At 43.9% G+C, this 22,571-nt stretch overlaps 1 protein-coding gene across 1 annotated transcript in view; it reads right to left on the reverse strand.

Moving 5' to 3' along the window:
* The window catches only part of LOC121614302 (pro-neuregulin-3, membrane-bound isoform), a 325,012-nt gene that overhangs the window by 114,916 nt on the left and 187,525 nt on the right, over positions 1-22,571 (reverse strand). The window contains exon 2 of the mRNA XM_041948116.1: positions 10,079-10,208. Coding sequence (XP_041804050.1) covers positions 10,079-10,208 — 130 coding nt within the window. The remainder of the gene's footprint in view (positions 1-10,078; positions 10,209-22,571) is intronic.

Genomic DNA, 22,571 nt, shown 5'->3' on the forward strand with positions numbered 1-22,571 from the left:
TTATTTTTTTTCAGTTAAGAAATCAATAGTAATTCTCTGTGCTATCATTTTGTGTTTATTCTGAGTTCTCCATCCTGCAGGAGGGGGCAATGCAAACTCTCTCAGAGTTTTGGAGGGAAGAGGATGGCTCATTTGCATACATTTGCATCCTATTAACACATCAAACCTGCTGACTTGAAAGGGGTGCCTTGATTAGGAACAGCACCAAATTACTGTATGTCGACTTTCTCACTCCTCTCTTCCCCTTGTCCTCTCGCTATCTCCTCCGCTTGCTCTCCTCTGCCTCACCGCTGAGTATTGTTACTGTACAGCACACAACTTGTGTGTTTGTGCATCATTATAGAGGATAATGCTGGAATATCCCTCAGCCTTTGATGTGTCAACACACTTGCTATAACCCCATCTCTGCCTTCTTTCTTTCTCTTCCTCTGGCTTTTGTCTTACACATTGAAGTCAAGATTTTTCTCTGTTTCCTCAGAGCATCACTGACAGGTTTGGCAGAGCTGTCTAGCATTTTAAATCCACGGGTGCACATGTGTGTGTGTTTCCAGGCACTCCTACAAACTGCTTATACACATAGCCAAATGTACAGCACCATAGTATGTTAAAGATGGGCTGACTGTGTGGGTGTCGGAATATAAATGTGCTCCCGTATTGCCGCTCACTGATTTATGTAATGAAATACATCCTGACTGTCACTCACTTCAAAAACACAGCAGGAACAGAAATTATCTTTTGTACCATCTGCTTTCACTGTGTTCCATACCATGAAAACAGCCCTTTTTTCAAATGTTGGACAGGCTGCAGTCAGCTCCCCCAGCTGCAAGCAGCAGAACATATAGGACATATGGAGGAGAGAGCATCGTGGAAATCTTAAAACCACATTAATACTGGTAAATATTTGATTCTGCATTAACATTTGTTCTTTTCTCTTGGCACTTAAAAACCCAACCAATCAAAATTCATGCTGAGCAGCCAAACATTGTGCAAGCACACATAACATATAATAAAATGATGCACAGGACAACTAGAATAATGGCATTTGATGGAAAGGTGAAACTTGGGCCATATCAAATGTCATGTTATACATTCAAAGCTGCAACTGAGGTTTTCCAAGGAAGCTTTGAATGTCTGTCGTCATATTTATGATGTCATCACCCTCACGTTTGAATGAAGTGAATCATCAGGTTAGTCCTTTATTTATCAATTCAACTTTCGTTAGGTAATATATGGAAATGACAGTTTCATCAACATAAATACATGAAGCAGCAGGCTAATCCAATAAACAATGCTGAAATAATAATGGCACCCTCAGGCTTATGGCTGCTAGACCACCCTGTTGATACAGGTGTGTGCCTCCCTTTGTGTGCAGCAGGCAGGAGACCGCAGCAAAAATGCTTTTCAAAGGTTAAACACCAACAAATATGGAGTGAGGCAGAACATTTTGTTAGATAAAAGCATCTAGTGAATGTGAATTTTGACTTTCGGTCTTTACAACGCTCTGAATTGGATCACACAAGTTGGAAACAGTCCTACACAGCGACCACTGGAATCCAAGTCTACAGACAGTATAATACCAATAATTACTGCAGACGAATCTTTATCTGGAATTGTGCCAAAATACCAGGTTTTAAAAGAATGAATATGAGTATGTATGAATGGAGCTTCGAAACTTCAAACTATTTGGTACGGCCCTCAGTGCAACTATAACACATAACACTATAACATGCAGTTTTTGGTAAATATCATCATCATGTAATCTATTTCTACTGTAACTAATATATAAAGTGTGCTGCTCTACTTCGATATGGCACTTCTTTTAAACCACCTGTCTACTTTGTCTATATTAGTCATTTTGAAACAGTTTGCTAATTCGGTAACATTACTTCCAAAATCAGTCTGAACCAGGAAGTTAATCTTAACAAGAAATTGAATGTGACTTTGTTTCCTTCACACTACTTTACATAAGTGAAAAATTGCTTTGTATCTTTGCTACTTTGTATGTTTGTGTCAATATAACAAATGCTGGTTTACATCATGCTGTTTGTTCAGCATTATCATTTCAATGCAAAAACTGTGGTTTTATTCTTTCTTTGGTGTTGTGCAAAACATATTTTGACTGCCAAGCATGAATGCAACCTCTGCCGTGAAATCCTGAAAACTAAAGCAGTAATAAAAACTTTGCACTGTATTTTATCTGATTGCTTTGAGATATTCTTCATCAAACCGTCTTTAAAAACCTGCAGTTGGCGCCGTCTGGGTCCGGTTGCTACAGGCTGCGAGGGTGATGCACAGGAAAACGTCACTGTGATTAATGGTCGTAATTAGTCTAAGCACTTCTATTCATAACAGTGCTGAATTTGACAATTATTTAAAGCTTTCAGGGATTACCATCTGCACATTCTCTATGTCATGCCCCTTTCTGTTAGAACCGTACCATGAGTGCTGTTACACCTACATAACACCGCAGAGTGCAGCAACAGGCTTTGACAGATCCAGCTACAGTATTACGTTTCTCAAATGAGCATATTTACAATGTTATGTTTGTCATAAGGAGCCTGAGCATTTCACACACACACACACACACACACACACACACACACACACACACTACTGCATATGTGTATGTTTGCGAAAGAGCCTTAATTGGATACTCTGTGCTGTTCACCAATCCGAGTGAGCTAATGCAATTGCACAATTAAACTTGTTAAATCTTGCTAATTAAAACTAACAAAGACGTCAATACAAATGAATTGCATGTTGAGACGTTGGGAAACGACATTGACGAGTTGCCTCATAATTACAAGAAAATCACACGCTGATGAGATATGCAGCGGATCACCTCCTGCGTGGAGAGCGCCAAACGCGGCCGTGCACATACAGCTGCCACACGTGTTGAAAACTTACATTTAAGAATTAAAACCCAAATTTGTGATGGTGCGAACAGTTCAAGATCCAGCAAAAGAAAAAAAAAAGAAAAAAAAAAGCAAGACTGGGATCAGAGTCATGTTTCTCCACCTGTTGAATGTCAGTCAGCGCTCACTCTGCCTTCAGCCCACCACTCCAATGAAATAACAGGGTCTGTCTTTGGTCTACTTCACCAGCTAGTCGCTAACTACCTCTAAGTCTTGCGCTCAGTTCAGTTAATCGGAGCTTGTTTGCTGAAAGCAGCCGCTTGCTGCTGCTTGACGGGACTTTTATGCAAGCAGTGAGATCAACCAACACAGCAAAACTGTGCTGTGAAAGTAAACAATGGGCTAAAAGAGGCTGAAAGCTCTGTCCCGCTGCTTAATCGAGTAAAATTCTCTGTATTTCTGGATAATAATTTGATTCATTGTGACTGTATGAATGTAAGTTGATTTGTGAAGCACCATGTAGCTAAGATGACTTTAAGAAAATAATATAAATAATCAGGTTTATTAAAAAACAGGAAACGACGGCTCATTCCTCTGGACTGCCTCGACTGCATTAACACCCTGACTGAGCTGCAAAGAGCTCATTAAGCCGTCATTGTGTGCTAATTAAATCAGCACACGGTGACGTACCATCGCTCACACTCTGAACTTCTCTCAGTCACCATGTCACCTGGTTTCCCTTGTTTATACTAGTCTTCCTCCCTCCTTGGCTTCCTCCCAGCTTCTGTTTTCCATTCCCAGGCACGCTGAGTGCTCCTCTCTGCGTCTTGGAGGATTCATTCGCCGAAGGCAGTGCGTTCTAACCATGCGGTCTCTTATCTGTTTAATTTTCTCCCACCTCGAAAGCATGCCACGGCATCAGCCTTGTTTATTACTGTCAGAGAGACACCAGTCGAACTCCCACTGGCGTGCCATTATTATCGCACAGATGGCGATGAGGGTTGAGAGGGATAGATGAAGAGAGAGGGAGGGCATGGCGAGCGGAAACACGGGAAGAAAGCGGGATTGAGAGGTGTTTTCCATTTTAAGAGCCAACAGATGGTTTTCTGAATGTAGGCAGGAGTAGATCACATTCTTTTACCTGTCATGACAATATACCTTTACACACACACACACACACACACACACACACACACACACTAAAATGTGCATTTTAGCATTCTACATAGTGAGCGTCTGACACACCTTTATCCCAGAGGCTCCTCCTTCTCCTGTCAAGGTAAATCCCTGCTGTCAGAAACAATATCGCACAGAATGCAGTGACCTCTCCATATATTCCCTGACTCCTGCTACGCTCACTGCTCGGCTGTCGGGGGGTCTCCTGGGGTGACAGGCACTCACATGTGTGTGTGTTCGTGTGACAGTGGGTGCATGTGTCCTTCCACATGACCAGAGGAGAGACTTCAGGACCTCGGACAGCGACGTTTTCACACATTTCTTGGTTTGATCTACAGTTTTTGCCCCAACATTATGATTGCGTCCCAGTTTGATGAATTGATAAATATATTTTATTGGTTTTGAGTAAGCAGTGACAACGTGCAGACATCTGGGATGAAGCTGGGTGAAATTTGACCCACAGTCATGTGTGGGTGAATGGGTGAATGAGGCATGTGTTGTGAAGTGTTTTCAGTGGTTGGTAGACCAGAAAAACACATAAATGCATTTACTATTGAGTGCGGCTGGTGCTCAGCCTTTCACTCCCACATGCTTCAGGTGTCTGTTCTTTTATCACATGTGCTTTAATCCCCTTGTTTACTGGCAGCTTATATGTGTGTTAATGCTGCTGTTTTCAATTTCATGCATGCTTCTCGTTAATTGGCTTGCCGGTGTGTTTATGCGTGCGCGAGCTGGGGAGGCAGCGTTATGTATTCCGCCGAGCAGCCGCTCTCTGCACGCGTGAGGCCCAGATCAATCCGGTGGCGCCGGTCCGTGGCCGAACACTTTGGAAAAGCCAGAGGTCATCCAGGGAAGGAAAGGCTGGAGTGCAGAGAGACAGGCGGACGGATGAGGAGGATTGTGAGCGAGGGAGGGAGGATTACACCCCAGGAACAAGTGGTTTGTCTGTTGCACAACCTTCCCCCACCTGGCTTATTCTTTACTTTGTGCCAACAAACGCAAGACCAGCTGATATCAAGCGCTTGACCTTCCCACACCAACACGATCATTCACATGTAATATCTTTCTAAGTCTAACAGCTACTTATTGTGGTGGGATAGTTTATCGCTCTTGAGGCAAAGAGTATAATTCACAGCTTGCTTTCATCGTTTTGAACCTTTCTTACGCTTTTTATAAAATCTCACGTTTTTTTTCTTGGAGTAGGTTTCTTGTCTTCCACCTCACCTGGCGGTGGAATCAGAAAATATCACAACAAATATTACGGGTTATGTTAAGGTTATGTGTGTCTTTCTTGCTATTTAAAATCATGACACGTGCATCTCATAATGGTCTGACTCTTTATTCCTTTTAGAGCAAGTTGCTATTGAGTTTTATCGCCTTTTAATTGAGTCGCCAGGAGACAATATTTCCTAAAATATGATGCATGTAGGCGGAAGTTCCGATACGTCTTGAGGGAGGAAGCTGTGATGAAACAGGTGGATGATGTAAAAGCAGAGGAAGGAGGATGAACAGCGAGGGACACGCGTATGCATGAGGAAGGCAGTGCTTTTTGTTTGCAGCCTTTTGTAGAAGGCCTCATCACTGCTGAGCAAAAGGAAGAAGAAAATAATGCATATTACTCCTGGCGCAAATATCCTCGAGTCATGTACTGCTAATCATTTCAGTTCAGGATCTGAGTGCAATGAGAGGGTGTAGACACACATTAAGCCTTAGTTTTTAAAAACTATTAGTGGACTGGTGGAGGATTTTCCCATTCCTTCCTGAAAAAGAGCCTCAGTCGGTGAGAGTTCAGCTCTGCAGCCTGCACCAGTCTGGGTCAACATCTCAGCTTCCAGCACACAAACTGTGCCGGGCTTGTGTTCGTGTGTCACATATCTGCTCCTCCACCCTGGGGAGTGTCTGTGTCAGACCCCGTCTCATTGGTGGAGGCTTTGCAGGGATCTCTTCCAAACCCCTGCTACCTCCACCTGCCAGGTGAGATTGCCTTTCTATCGCTCCGGAATATCCTCTCAACAGAGGGCAATGAGATGGGCTTAGCTAGCCCTTGTTGCTAACTAGACTGAGAGAGACCCTCTTTGCTCAGTCACACCAGCAGGAGGAAATAAATTATAAACATGCTAGAAACCAAATCCATCGCACCTCCGGAACCAGAATAAATAAAGTGTCCAGTAAATCCCCAGGTCCTTCGGCTCAGCAGAGTGACTGAGACAATTAGGATTTGGATTTGTTATTCAGAGAGCCAGCACAAAACCCAGAATATTAAAGCAAAGAGAGAAACGATGAGAGGAAGAGCATATAGGCAAAGGGAAGGGGAGATATTTAAAGAGACATTATACAGTAGCTAACACTAAAACTATCATAAGAGGTTTTGTTCTTTTTGTGAAAATCCTGCTAAGATGAGAAAGCAGTTAATCAAATTCAGCATCACAGACTTCAGAAGTGAATGCCTTGGCCTCTTGCCATGTTCTGAAAATATTATCTTAGCACACTGACTAATTTACTGGTTAGCTGAGCACTAATGATTGAATGCCTGACTATGTTGTGTCAGAGCAGGCCTCGTGACTCACGTTGAGCCCCTCCCCTCTCTGCAGCCGTCCCCATGGGTTGACAAACACAACCAGCGCATACACCGACAGCACTAAACAGCGCTCTGGGGGACAATCGGCGCTTATTTTACAACTGGTTGGGAGTGGCACTTGATACTTAGAGTTATGACTCTTTGGAGAAAATCATTGCAAAAAGGATCAAGTTTCATCTCTCGAATAAAAATGATTAATTCTGTGACAAATAATGCCACAAACCAGCTTAATTTGTCCCCATTAAACGTCCGGATTGATCACACTATTACAACCTGATTTGTCTCAATTTGTTGTGAACACAAATTGAATCAGATTTTGCATTGATCCCGTGCCTGGGGTGAAATTTGTCATTCTTTGGTTGATGAGGATAAATTAATCTCTAACAGCATGTCGATTGAAGTGCAATGTATCCTATTTTTTTCTTTCATGGTGAATTTTATTAATACAGTATTTACTTTCTAATCTTAAGTCAGTGAAGAGCCTCACCCTGAAAGTACAGTCAGTACGCTACAGTAAAATATTCATACAAAGCAGTGGTTCTCAATCTGGGGGGCAGAACACTGCCCAGGGGGCATAGAGCCACTGCAGGGGGAGTGTGGATGACCAGGGGGAAAAAATGGAGTGAATAATTCTGATTTATGTTGGAAAACAAACATACAACAGTTTGCTGATGCCATCATGCTGACCTTTATTTCACTAAAACTCAACTTGGATCCTTCTTATTAGCTACTAGCATCATTGATGAAAGCTGAGAGGTGGGGGACATCGAGGAGGGGGCTGTATTTATAACATCTGCATTTGCCCTAGGTAGCTAGGCCACCTTCTCATTACGAGCTTTAACGCACTGCACAGCAGGGGGCAACTTGGGGTTCAGCATCAGGGATCGAACCAGCGACTGATGAGTGGACGACCGCTCTACCTCCTGAGCCACAGTAATAGTTATACAAGCTTTGATTCCAAAAAAACCAAATCATTACCTGAGTTCAATTCCAAAGTATAAATCATTACCCCTTAAACTCTAAATGTTAGTTTTTAAGCAAAGTGCTAAACACACTTCATGGTTTTACTGCGCGATCACACCAGCTGTTATTCAAATTAGGCGTGGACGCCATATTGCTTGATGGTCCACATCCTTCCTTAACAAAGCTCATTGCCAAACGATTAAGCAGTTCAGATCAACCCAGCGCGTATTTCTCTGCCTCCTGCGCCTCAACACATACATTTACATGCACAGACGACGTGTTCAAGGCCGTCCCGCTGTACATCGCAAACATTCCCTCTTGAACAGCCACGCTTGTCCACAGATTATGTTGCCATAGCAACGGAGGCGAGAACGGGAAGACGGCAAAACAGCCCTCCCTCATGTCCGACTGGTCCGCCTGCAGCTACACCACGTCTCTCTCTCTGTTGTCTCTCATCAACTTTGCCTTTCTGAAATAAAACAGAAAGCTTACAAAAACATCTGTGCTGTTGTGGACTTTACGTCGACTGGACGGCACAGTGAGTATGACACAGTGAAAACTGCAGAGGACAAACTGAAGTGGTTAACTCTCCTGCAGCTGGAGGGAGACAGGAAGGCGGGAGGAGACTGAGGATGCCATGGAGCTCTGGGCTGAGATGGTGGTGTGGACACGGCTTTGGTGCATGTGGCATCACTCTACAAGGGGAGCTATCAGTGTGCAGTCACTTAAGCAACCAGTTGTCCTGACATCATGTAGACAAAAATCTCGGTTTTGATCAGGAGAGAGGATTAGAGCAACCTGGTCAGGTAGAGTTCAGCAGGTAGATTTCTGCTGCAGATAGCCAGTCCACTTTCTCTAAAAAAAACAACCCTCAGGGAGCTTTATCTTGGATCACTGAAGTCCACTTTCTGCCACAGAGATTTGTCATTTGGTCATGCCGATGAGGGTTGTCTGTATGAATGGGTGGAGCATATGCACCTACAGCCGTGCAAACTTGCACGCAGGTATTCTAGTGTGCATCTGAGTTTGTTAAGGTAAGGTCGTGCATAGGGAAGTAATCTGATTACTGTCCCTGCAGCATGCAAGGGGAATTTATAGCAACCAACCGGTTTGCTGTGTTCGTGTAAACACCTTGTTTGTTTGTGTGCATGTGTATACATCATGATGTAATGCGTGTTTACATGCACACGCATCACTGCATCTCCTGTGTTCAAATTTGTGAGTCTCACTTACACCGCTGAGCCAAAACTCCCCCCTCGTCACCATCGACACACACACACACACACACACACACACACACACACACACACACACAGACACTTCAGCACACATATGGATGTATACTCGTGCCCCAGAGGAGTCAAAACAGACTCTTTGAAAAACAGGTCGGGTGGAAGTCCTGCGGTTAGATTTTGGGAAAAGTTGTTCTGGGACTTAATTAGTAAAGGGCCCACATTTGAACGGGCTAAGTGCCCACGAGCTCTGCTCTCAAATCTGGGACAACTAAGGCACATACACACACGAGACGGCAACACCCATGCCTACATACGCACACTCACACACACACATGCACACACGCAAATACACAAGATGGCAATATATACGCACACAGACACACACGCATATACACAGGATGGCAATACCCATGCATACATACACACATACAAACACAGGCGCGCACACACACACAGGATGGCAATATCTATGCATACATGCACACGCACACAGGCACACAGACAGAAACACACACGCCCATGCATGCACAGCTGCAGCAACTTTTCATCTACTATATCAAGGGGCAGCTTCTATCGAAATCTACCAACAACCAACAGAATAAAAAGAGTGCACTGAATCTTCTGAGTAGCAAACACTCAAAAGATTGTATGTGTGAAACACGGCTCTGATAAGTTTTAACAACAAATCACAGCAGCGACTGTAGACCTTTTATTTTTGCCATGACTCGAGGTTACCACTGAAACCCCAAGTGTGAGTACAAGCTGAATAAAGCTACAGTCCTGTACTCCCTGAAGGGGCAAGACGCAAACTTTTCACAACCACCTTTCAAACCCGAGGATGAAAACCAACAAACTAATACACATTCAATGACTGAAATAGAAGGCACAAGATAAACGATAAAGTATCCGTCTTGCTCCTTTCTCAAAACGAATAACAATAATAACAGCCGTAGATGGTGAGCCAATCCGTCCGGCAACCTTTTGTGTGAGTTCACATGCGAAAACACGTGATATCAGGCAGGTCAATTAAGTTTATATTGTTATATATATTATATTGACAGAACCCAGTCCAACAAATCCTCATCTCATCAGAATACAAGGCAGCCGTATCACAAACTACTCTGAGCCACCTCCTCGACGCTGCTGCTGGACGCTCTCAAGAAGAGGCAGAAGAAGAATCGAAGAAGAAGAAAAGACCACATTCAATGTAGGAAGGAGCAGGGGGGAGGACGAGGAGGCATCAGAATAATAAGATCACTTCAGTCACTTACTTGCAGTGCTTGTGAGGCCCACTAAGCGTCTCGATGACAAAGCATTCGCCACCGTTTAGGCAGTAGGCCAGGTCCTTCTCATGGCAGGGCTTAAAATGCTCCGAGTGCAGCGGCGGGACGGTTGGAGAAGCTGCAGGACAAACAAAGAAACTCTTGTTAGTCAGAAAAAACCCTAAATATGTATATTTTTTCATTCTGCAACAATCGGGCTTATTGACAGGGTTAATTCATCTCACTGTCTTCTAGCAGCCTATTACTCTTCAACCTTCATTAGTGTCTCTTTCTTCACTCTACACTTCTGCAAATAAATCATCATATCATCCTAAATTGCAGTGATAGAAAAAAAAAAGTACAGCGAGTCAGTTCTCCAGCAGAGGCTACTTTCTCTCCATCCAGGGATCCATTACGAGCGTCTGCCGCTGCCTCATAACATACGGCACGTTGTGGATAATACCCAAACACACTATTGTTTGTTTAGACCCTGCAATGTCACCAGCAGAAGATGGATGGAGGACGGGTAATAATCTGTCCTGCTGTGATTAATACTCTGTGGTCTCACTGGTGCTGTTGGAGAGCTTGACTTCTCCCAGCGATTTATCACAACATGCATGGCTGGCTGTGAACAGTGCACACTTGTGAGGGGATCTGCTCAGCGTACCTTAATGGATGATCTTATCATTGAAATTAATAAGTGAGGCACTAGTTGCTTAAGAGGAAGTATGGAAATGCAAAAGTGACCTGATCTTAACTGTAAAATCACGGTGCAATTAATGGCGTTCTGGGCGTATTTGTGCTTGTTGAGGATAATTTATACAACAGAAAAAAGATAAATGAAAATGTAGAGATTTCAGAGAGTTCATGGGCAGTCATCCATCAGCGGCGTTTTGAAAGCCTGAGATGCAGTTGGTCGGGGCATGGCTTTAAGACGTGGGGAGAAATCAGATCTGCACCACTGTTGATGTTCTTATTAAAACCAGAGCAGACTGCTGACTGTTTCCTTTGTGCTTACAAATGAAAAGTGAGTCTGCTATGAAGCTCTCATCGGCCGAACCCCAGCCGTGTTTTTAAAGCAGCTGGATGAACAGTTTCCTGGACTGATGCTGTTATTACCACTAGTCTACTGATTACTGTCTTAGTGGGTCCTTTAATGATGTGTGGACAATACACCCAAATGAACTGAAGATTTCTCAATCAGGAGGTAATAAGAGATTAATAATAAGCGGTGCTCGGATGGAGGAGGGGTATGGATGGATAAAAGAGAGGTGAGGTGCCTCAGTATGGCCTCAGATGCCTTCATCAGCAGCATGAGGTGTGTGTGGTCGGGTGGTGGGTTACATTATGAGATGCTGGGTGATGATAGGGCTCCGGGGATCTTAAACAACCCTTGGTAATTGGCTGTTGGGGGAGTAGTTTCCATGTGAGAGGGTAAGAGGTTGAACTGAGTCAGCGGTGAGATGTGGTTTTATCAGATGAGAGTGTCAACAGGTTGGACATGATTGCAAAAAGGGTTTTAATTAGAGTGGGGACTTGTTAAAAACAATGCAGAGCAACTTTGAGGAAGTTACACAATGTATTTCATTTAACAACACAACTGTGGTGGCATATTCAAGGGAAGCTCCACTGATATCACACATTCAGAGTTTCAGTTTACTTTACTTTAGCTTTCTTTCTCCGTTCTCCATGAGGTTAATTTGAGATAAAATTATAGTTTAGACTAAACATTCACCCTCTGAGAAAAGAACATGAGCCCTCGACTTCAAGCCGAAGCCACATCGCACTTATTCAGCATCCTGAGATAAAAACGTTTTGTTACTGGTGCAAAAATGGTTTGAAACATCAAACTGATCCAACATGTTAGTGCTTGATTGTAAGCTTGTCTTTCTGGCTACGGCGGCTGCTTCTGCAGTGTTGAACCTCCCTGTGATAGTGAAGGTTTACTCACGTTAAGGAGACCTTGAGCTTGAGAGTGAAGCTTGAACCTGCTCCTTAAACACAAGACGGTGTAAACCCCACAGAAGTTTGATGGAGGTGCAGGTTTTGTTTAATATTAAACACATTAACGATTACTATTCCCTGAATTCTCGACTGTTAGCTATGTTTTCCCTCTGCAGGGTCACATGTACAGTGGAGCTGAGTGACAGCTCAGGCTGTGTGGCCTTTTTTGTGTGTTTTTTTTTTTTGCAAAATCATCCAATATCAACAATGTTCTGACTGCAGGTTGAATTTGACAGCTCATTAATATCACATGATTTAATCTGACTCTATGATAAATACGTATTATGCAAATACTAGATGAGAATTATAACATCAGCTTAGCGTGACACAACTACAGCATGAACATGGATCCGCGCGACAATGCAACCATCAACTAGCACCTCAAATCAACTTTTTTAAAGCTTTACTTTGCACTTCACAAGAACATAATCAGATTAAATTCAATTTGAAAGAATCTACGCACAGCTGTTAATGAGAGAGAGAAAGAAAGAAAACTCACAGGTTAAGAAGGATGTAACAGTGCCATTTGCTTTGTCCTGACATGATTCCTTTGGCTTGCAGCGCCTCACATTCTGCACACACACACTCAGAAACAAAGCCCAGAACCACAAAGCACTGCTGTGTGTGTGCTTTCTTAGCACTTGCTCAGCAACACAACTGGATTTTTTTTTTTTTTTCAAACATAAAGGATTTCCCTCCAGACATGATTTCATGCTTGGACTGGGCTGTGCTGTTTTGTTAGTCCTGGCGATAAGTGACTGAAGCGCCATTTGTCGTCCTCTGCCTTTGTTATTTGTTGACGGAGTTGTCACAATGCACTGTAGGTTGTTCGGCTTAACACTCGTCACCTGTCAGCTCAGACGCAGTGTGCGCTCAAAGAATTGTGTCATTTTAAGAGAGAATGCCGGGCTCGACGGAAAAAAATCATTTCAGCCTGCTGAAAATATCACTGCAAGTTTGAAAACATTGTTCGCAGAAGGCAGACGTCAATCACTGCAGAAGAAAACAGTCTAATTTACTCCGCCATGCTGTGAAGAGAGAAAGAAGGAGAGGCAGCGCACAGATCAATAAACCATCGGCCGCTGGATAACACAACCCTCTGCTTCAGTCTCTCTTTTCCCTCTTTCCACTCCCTCTCTATGCTAACAGGAGGTAAACGAGGAAAGAATAAGATCTCTGCTCATTTTCACCTCTGCATCACGCCACCACTTGCTCGCTTTATTGCAGCGGAGAAAAGGCGACAACCTTTTTATGTAACACTTAATAAGCTGCTAATAATTAGGATCAATCAGAGCCCTTTCTGAACATCTATCTGTGACACTGATGTCTTCAGAAGACTCTCAAAGAGATGAATATTCCAAGCAGATCAACACTGAGATGCAGCCAATCACGAGTGGGTGCTGCTGATGCAGCGTTCGTGATTCAATTATTGTTGTTCCGATTTGTAAATCTGCATCATCGAGGGAATAGACAGGCTGAATCTGAGCATTCACTCATTCAGATTCACAGACTCGACAGTGCAACACGGTCTCCTACCAAACACACTCTCACACTGCTAATTTCCATTACTGGTTTCGGAGGAAAGCAGGAACTTGACACTGGAGACGGGGTTCATGTCCTGCATCCAACATGCTGCTCGGTGAGTGTGCTGTCACTGTCTGAACTCCTGTAACTCATCCTCTTTTGTCTGGATTCAACTCTTAATTGCACACCTCAGGTACTTAGAAACCTTGTACCATATTAGACCCTGTCCAATTCATCCCTGTCATTCAACTGAGCACTCAGCTACCTGCTGCTCCTCAAGCTGTTTCATTAGTTTTTAACAATGTTCTGGTGTCAAAATGTCAAAAATGAGAGGAAATATATGTTTTTCTCTGCAACGTTCGCCTCGTCCCCAGAGACCTGAGGTTTGCACATCACTCCCACCGAACCACTTCCTCACTTCTGACGTCAGTTCTGTCCATTATACACAATGTTCATAACAGGAAATGATAGACCACGCTATTAATAAATGCTGCCAACAATGCCTCCGCAGTAAATGGTAAAAGGAGAACAAATATACTACAAATGCTTAAAAAAGAGGAATAAAGCAAAGAAAGAGCGACAAAGTCCCACATGTGGTAGTCTTTAAGTTGAGTCTCACTAGTACCAACGCTAGTTTTATTTATAAGGAGTCCAGCAGCATACAGAATATGTTGCTCAGTGTCCCGTCTGATGACAGAATGTGCCGGAGTTTCATGATTACAGACTTCATGGTTGAACTAAATGGATAAAACATCATTTTTTGTTTTGTTTTTCTTGACAAGTAGCTGTTTTCTTTCTGTTTTGTTCTGTAGCCGAGTGCTACTTTCAACCACACAGTCGTTCGGGTAGAGATTCCCTCTCCTCGCTGTCCTGGGTTTCTTGGCAGCTGCAGGCGGTGTAAATACATCTTTCTCCTGTCTTTTACCAGAGAGCCCTCAGTTTGGCTAATGGGTCCCGAGGCATCTGGTCAGACGATACTTTATTAAGCAAGTCAAATACTTTCCTTCAAAAATGATGGAGGAGAAGACGTTTGCAGAATATTAGTGCATGATTTGCAGTACCCCTCGACAACTCCTCCAACATGCATTCATTTCCCTCTGATCCAGTTTGAAAACCATGTGAAAAGTAAAGACTATTTTCTATTAAAACCCCTCCTCTAAGTTAACTTAGAGACTTAACTTAATGGAGATGTTTTTACAGATTTCTTTGCAAAGTTCCATTTCCCATTTTGGTTTAATACAGAAATTATCTATCTGTGTCACATTGGACAATGGTGTCTATACTGCAATTATATCTTTCTTTGTGTCACTTCCATGTTGAAATGAGCTACAAACCAAAGAAAATGACATTCTAAGAGTAACCTTTCACAGAGAATTTGCATAAATGAAGGTTTAAATGTTCTCAGTGCTGAAAATATTGCACCGGCTCTTTTAAAATGTCAGGAATTTTGCAGTCTAGCCAAAACAGAACATCTCCAAATTGTTGCAAAGCGAAAACACAAAGCTACTCTGTGCTGGTGCTGCAGTCTTTTTGAAACAAATTACCTTCAAAAGGGCCAGTTCAGCAAAATGTGCTTAAGCACAATTCAAGTCATACTTTATCAAGAGCTAACAATTACCAAGAAAGCACTGATTAGGCAGTAATCGCTGAAACATGTGGGTGTGGTGAACATGTGAGATCGATACTGAAGGCAGGAGTTGTATTGCCTACCTGGCTGAAAGCACTGAGGAAAACGCTATAATATTTGTATTATGATGGTGAGATGTGCCACATCTTCTTTCTCTGTCTCTCAGTCATCACTTCGCTTCCTGTCTTCCCCCTCTCTTTCCTTATCGGTACATGTGTGTGTACCTACACACGGATGTGTTTGAGGGGGCGAAAGCCTGACAGTCCCGTGGGCAGGCCTGTAATGGCGTCCTTCACGGATGACATTCTCCCAGAGTGACAGAAAGACAGGCAACCAGCCAGGCAGCCATGCTAACAGATAGCAAAGGTCTCTGGCAGGCTAGTCCTGGCCTGCCTGATTATTGATTGGCCCCGAGAGCAGGAACAAAGACCAGAGGCACAGGGACTAGAGATGAAAGGATGCAAACAAAACGGGGACGTGGTGTTTTCTGGTGGAGGAAGGCTCATTAGCTGTGCGAGGTGGCGGGTGTTCGAGATGTAAGTAGTGATGTAGAGAGGAAGCAGAGAAGAGAACCGTTTAACCTGGATGAAGGTGGCAGGAGCTGGATCAAACAGGCAAAATCTCTCAGTTAACAGCCCAGAGAGCAAGAAGAAGCCAAGGAAAAACTGAGGCAAAACAAAACAAAATGTATTGTAATACATGCATGTCATAAACCAGATTACAAAAATGTGTGTGGTGTCATGCACGTAATATCTGAAAGGGATTTGGGTTAGAGAGGTTGAGGCCAGAGCTCTTAGCAGGCCAGTCGAGTTCATCCACACAGAACTTGGAAAGCAACTTCCTGTCGGACCTCACTGTGTGTATGTGTGTGTGTGTGTGTGTGTGTGTGTGTGTGTGTGTGTGTGTGTGTGTGTGTGTGTGTGTGTGCATGGGGTTTTTGTAATTGTCGTGCTGCCTTTTGGCCACAGAATGCATCTCGCTAACACCCTAAATGTCACACAGGTTCTTGACTGGCCACACAGCCAGGACTGCTGATTTTAATCATCATCTAGATTTCTTCCATTTAAATTGCCCACACTGCTAACAATATCCATTCTAGGTTTCAGTGCATCGTTGGTAACAGCTGACCTCATCTGACAGCAAAACGTAGTTGCTAGCTTGCTAACGTTGGCTAGCGATGGACTGTGGCTAAATGGCCAAAAGCCTGATGTGTGTGGCTGCACTCCCTCAGACTGTTTAAGAGGGGAGCGACTGTCCTGGATACTTGATGCAGTTAACTGAGTGGCGGTGACATGTCCCCATGTCCCGGTGTCCTCATAAAAGGACACCTATGGTTGTACTGTACGGGCCTTTAATGGACTGAAACCTGAGACCCAGTGACGTGGTTTTTCGATTTCTGCAGAATAAGAACAGTTCAGTTGCGTGTTGGCATTTTATAACACAGACACTTTGACTAAATCAGTGTTATTTCTGCCAAATGAATATGTGAAAGTGTGAAAAAAATCCAATTGTGGAAGTGGTTCTAGCAGTGGTTGCGGTCTGTGCCTGTGGTGTGATAATTGAAACTGTGAAGCTGATATTTGGATCATGTTAATGCTCCACATTCAAAACAGATGAGATAATATATTTATTTAACGCCTGGGCTGTGGCTTAATTGGGAGCGCACAGCGTAAGCCGTCTGATGATGCACACGAGCAAACCATCCGAAAGGTGATGGAAACAAATAGAAAGTCGTGCATGAAGCCTCCGGTGGCTTATTCCTCAAACAGATGCTGTTTTATCCTGGGAGTCGCTTCCGTGCTCTTCTCTCCAGAGACATAAATGTATTACTCTTGACATAGTTTCCACTGCGCAAGAATAGGTACTCAAGACTGTTTCTTTAAAAAGCTTATAGTTTGAAGTAAACATTTTAGCTCAATTGTGAAGATTTTTCACTTAAATTAACACAACGATAAAATTCTGCCTCCTTTCCAGTAACAGACGCCATGACGGACATGCATGATTTATCAAAAATCACTTTCTCAAGATGAAATTGTCCTGAAATTAGATGCACAGGTAAAATTGATGGAAACATCTGACTGAGACAGACTGACCTTAGGGATCGCTGTGCTGCATAGGAATAGTACCGTGAGGAAATTTGAATGTGGAAACCTTTATCACATTTACTGCTTGAACTGATGCTGCGCCTGGACTGTATCCCGGCTATTCGAGTGCTTCTGTTTGTACCTCACATGTCCTAAAAGCATCAAATGGCACGATGCTGTGCAACATGGACAGCATATGTTGCCCTTTAGCCCCGTCAACAGTAAATCTCACAACTGGTAGAAGAGAGTCAAAACCACCTCTCATCAACCGGGACTCATACTGAGGTTTCTGGATAACCTCGACCAGCCAACTGTTAGTGTCTCAGCATCCAGTTCTCTTTACATTCCTCTTCACATTCCCACTCCCCTCTCCATTTTTCTACTTCCTCTGATTCCTGTCTCGAATGATGAAGACTGAGGAAGACATTTCCTGTTGGTTCTTGATACATTTTGAGCAAACAGCAGTTAATCAAACATCAGTAACTTTGATAGGACGGCTAAAACGTAGGTAGCTGGGAACATCCTAGCTGCCTACTGATGAAGCAAAGGGTTCGAGTACAGTTATACCTCCTTTCCTTTCATGAATGATGATGCTGTGTTTCCTCCGCAAACAGATAGGAAAGAAAACCCTGAAGCATCTTTACTTAGCTTTTAAAGAACTCTACAAGCTTTGATCATGGCTGCCAGTTTGATACTTCTGGGTCAGTTCACTCAGTTTGGAGCCTTCCTAATCAAAAAAGGCTTCTGGAACGCGCCGCAGGCACGCTCTGCAAACAATCCCTCAGTAAATAAAGGTGAAAAAACACATATTCCTTCTCTGCTGGTCCACCTCTTTACCATTGCATTCTGCCCTTGTTCCCCCCCACTTATCGCTCAAGTATCTTTTTTTGTCTACCCGCCCATCTGCAGCCCACCACAGCAACAGCAGGGTCACTAGCAATTTCCTTTTTTTTGAAAGCAAGGGCACCTCTTTTCATTCTTTCTCAACAGAGAACCGAAACACACATGCACAAATATCTGTGGATGCAACACATACCCAGCTAGCGTCTGTAGTATAATCCTGAAGGAAGTAGCATCTGCAAAAGCACACGGCTGCACCGAGCACAAAGCACAGTATGTGCTTGCAGTCTTACTGTCGTGCTGTCGGGTGATTGTGTCTTATTTTTTGTTATCCAGAATGCAATCTTAGATAATCTTTAGCACCACTGAAATTAAAATCTAGTTGGATTTGACGTGAGATTATGTAACTGTTGCAGGAATGAATAACCACTTGAAATTAAAGATTGAATTCATAAGCAATAAAGCTCATTGTTACCCCAAATTAATGCAGAAGGAGTTTTGCTGCTGCAGCCTTACTCGGTCTGGTATGGCCAGTAGCTTATGATGGCCTTGGCAAACATTAGAGGGATATTGCTGTATTACCTTCATTACTCAGTCAGTTCAAGACTTGTGCTACAGGTTGTTCCATTATTCACCATTATCCTGTAATTGCCAGTAAAAGTTGCATACAGTAGTGCTGGTATTAAGAAAAATGACTTCTTGAAACAAGTTGAGTGAGCCTTATTTAAAAAGGACAGAGTTTGTATGTGAAGTTTACTGTGAACCGCCTCTGTGGTGCACGGGTGAGATGCGTGGCTGCCACACCACGCTGGCACCTCCCACCTCAGCAGAGGAGTGTGTGATGAGGAGGCAAGTGAAGCTTCGTGTGCTCTGCTCCCTCCTGGTGAGTCTTCTTGCCATTATGTGAAAAGAAGCAGAGGAGTTCATGTCTTAGTAACTCCTACTTTGCACTGAAAAGACAAATAAGTCCAGTTTCAATGACACTGATCGTGATTTTCTACATTTCGTTTCTCACTGTATCATCAAGTGTTTTTTTCTTTTTAGTTTTGATGATGAATTATTGCAGTGAACACACACACACACACACAAATGTGGTCCTTTGAAGTAGCGAGGACCCCCCAAATGTCCTCACAATGCAGAAATGTCCTCACCACACACACACACACACACACACACACACACACACACACACACACACACACACACACACACACACACACACACACACACACACACACAGCTTACCTAATGTTACACTGGCATTCATCCTATTTCTCAAATTCAATTTCTCGTTAGTGTTCCCACAGCCTCAATCAGAGAAGCAGCTTTTGTGGCAGGGTTGTTGCTACAACGTCAGACACAGGCTGCCGATGGTGGTGGGAGGATATCATTATTGCACAGCATGATCCAATAAAGATAACAGCACACCTCTCCTCTCTCTCTCTCTCTCTCTCTCATCGCCACGCTTATACAGCTGTCCAATAAATATCCACCAAATCACCTTCATAGATACCAAGGCTCTTTTGAGATAAGCGCGCCGGTCTGTGATGTGCTGTCTTTTTAAAAGTCACTTTGAACGGCGCCATTGCAGATTCTTTTGATTTAATTTAATGTGTTTTGTGTGACGGCCAAACACAAAACGGATGAAAAGCTTCGGGAATCTAAGAACTCAAGGAAGCGTCCGGCAGCTGCGAGGCTTCGACCGTGAACATTTTGCCGACATTGTTCTGCCAGGAGGTGCTGCTGCACACGCTGTGCTGGAGAAAAGTCGTGAGAGAGAGGAGGAAGGAGCGGACTTGCAGGGAGGCGGCCTGCTGGTCTACTTTTAGAAACGAGTCTTCGCTCGTACGCCGTGCCAGGAGATGTGTCTCTCCCATCCAGCTCTATATTCAGATCAATGGGAGACAGACAGCGTGGCCAAGCTGGTCAATAGAGCGAGGGATGAGTGGGCGAGAGAAGAAAAGCAAAGAGGGTGGTGGGGTTGGGAGGGTTAGGGAAAGAAGATGAGAGAGAGGAGATGGGATTTACGGGAATGATCCCGCCTATTGAGTAAAGGTGCAGCAGCTGTCCGATTCAATCCAATGCTCGTGTGTGTCTGCATGTATATCCCTGTGTGTGTGTGTGTGTGCATCTGAAAGTGTGTGTTTGAATCTGCCTGCGTGGACTCAGGAGTGTTGCACAGAGGCAGCAGAGCTAAGCAATGGCAGCCACTGCATTGCAGATACTTGGCCCGGTGTGGCACGGCACAGATAGATGTGTGTGAACAGGCCTCCGTGCTCGGACTGTACCGCCAAACAACAACTAAATGTCAGTGTGTCAAGATAGCTCTGCGGTCAACAACAGGCTAATCATGGAAATCTGATACTACCTGTTATGCTCTGCTCTCCCTCTCTCTCACACACACACACACACACATACACACACTCACAGACACGAACACACACATAAACACACTCCGGTGGCTCATTTCAAGCATACCTGCTCGGTGCAGATAGGCCCACTACCACTGCTAATCTGTCTGCGCGTCAGTCAGCCCAGCCTGGCCCATAAAGTGCTCCCCCTCTCCTTCCTGCTCTCTGCTCAGATCGTATTGCGGGACACCTCCGGGGTTCGCCAAATAAATAGCGCCGGTATCAGGCCTCGTCCCGTCCCCTGGCCATCTGGCTCTATAGTGGAGAAATTCATTACTCTCCAGGTGATAGCTGCAGCACACTCTCTCTGGATTGCCTTTGTGTCCCTGCAGGCTCCATTCTGACACTGGAGATTATAATCACAAACTGGCTGCTAATGTGAATGTGAATGCTCCAACCGCTGCTGCTGCTCATACTAATATTCTCTGTCCTGCTAAGACTTTAACAACCATTCCTACTGCTGCCGCAACAAATACTCATTCTAAGACTGCTACTACAGCACAGCGCTGATGAAAATACTAACTGCTGGGTTTTGATAAGATTATTAAATGTGCTTTCTGGACTTTCATAAGAGGTTCGATGAGGTGTTTAAGGGATGCACATGTTTTTTGGAACCTCTGCTGCCAAATCAGTTCACATTTTTAAAAAGCATAAGCCTTTTCATAGTTTGTGACTTTGTGTCCGTGATTATGTCTGCTGTCTTGTCCGTCTTGTCTATTAACCTCTCGACCATTTCTGACTTCTGACGACTGCTTATGTGCAAAGTGCTCTATGAATAAAGATCACTCACTCACTCAGTTTGCTGTAATGATAACTTCACACTGCTTCCTAAATGCTTGTTGCAGGATGATGGGTGCCGTCACCGGGGGAGATTCACTCACAGCTGGATCATTGGCTTTGTATTCGGGTCAAGTGACTTTCAGCGTTACTTGACTCTGCAGATGAAAGCACTTCTAAAATCACACAGACCCGTGTTGTACATCATTCTCCGTCTCTCTGTAACATCCTGTGTGAAATGCAGTGAAATGCTTCGCAGTTTACTTATCTGGCTCGACCATATAACGTTCAAGAAATAACTACCTGCAGTAATAATGTGAGACTTAATGGATACCACTGTAATTATCCCTGCTTGTTCTTGCTTGTCTCCTGTGGTCACTGCCACCTCCGTCCATGCCAACAAAGCACTGAGTTCCAGTCTGCACTCCTACATGGAAATATCTTAAAGGATAACTTTCGTTTTTTACAACCTGGACCTTATTTGTAGCATTAAATATGACCATTTACTCACCCAGACAACTTTGGTGGCATTTGGAGTCGTTTTGAAGAAATTCGCCCCAGAGGAGCGGCGGGTATATCCGTATAATGCGAGTACTCGGGGCATCCATGCGCAGCCTCTATAAACGCATAATCTGCGGTGAAACTCGTTCATATTCCAATATTTTGTTCTGATATGCTGGTGCTATTCCCCTCTGAGCCCATGGTGGCATGTTATCGACATCCGGCGTCTCTAGGCAACTACCTCTGACGTGGATGATGTCATTACCGAACGCCGGGCGCTGCGAGCAGCCAGCCACAATACGGCTGACTCTGCGGCGGTCGGCTACGAATACGCAATAACGAACCATAGCTGTGCCAAACTACAGCTAAACTAGCCGACCGCCGGCTCAGAGGGGAATAGCACCAGCATATCATAACAAAATATTGGAGTTTTGCCACAGATTATGCGTTATATAGAGGCTGCGCATGGATGCCCCGAGTACTCGCATTATACGGATATACGCGCCGCTCCTCTGGGGCTAATTTCTTCAAAACGACTCCAAATGCCACCAAAGTTGTCTGAGTGAGTAAATGGTCGTATTTGATGCTACAAATAAGGTCCAGGTTGTTAAAACACGAAAGTTATCCTTTAAAATACGTACAGCGTCTTACAGTACTGTAATACTTGACCTGGCAAAGTCCACGTAAATCTAATGCTGGCAAGTCACATTCACACGCCACATTGTCTCAGGTCA

The sequence above is a fragment of the Chelmon rostratus genome, chromosome 11, assembly GCF_017976325.1.
Source record: "Chelmon rostratus isolate fCheRos1 chromosome 11, fCheRos1.pri, whole genome shotgun sequence".
Classification (NCBI taxonomy): domain Eukaryota; kingdom Metazoa; phylum Chordata; class Actinopteri; order Chaetodontiformes; family Chaetodontidae; genus Chelmon; species Chelmon rostratus.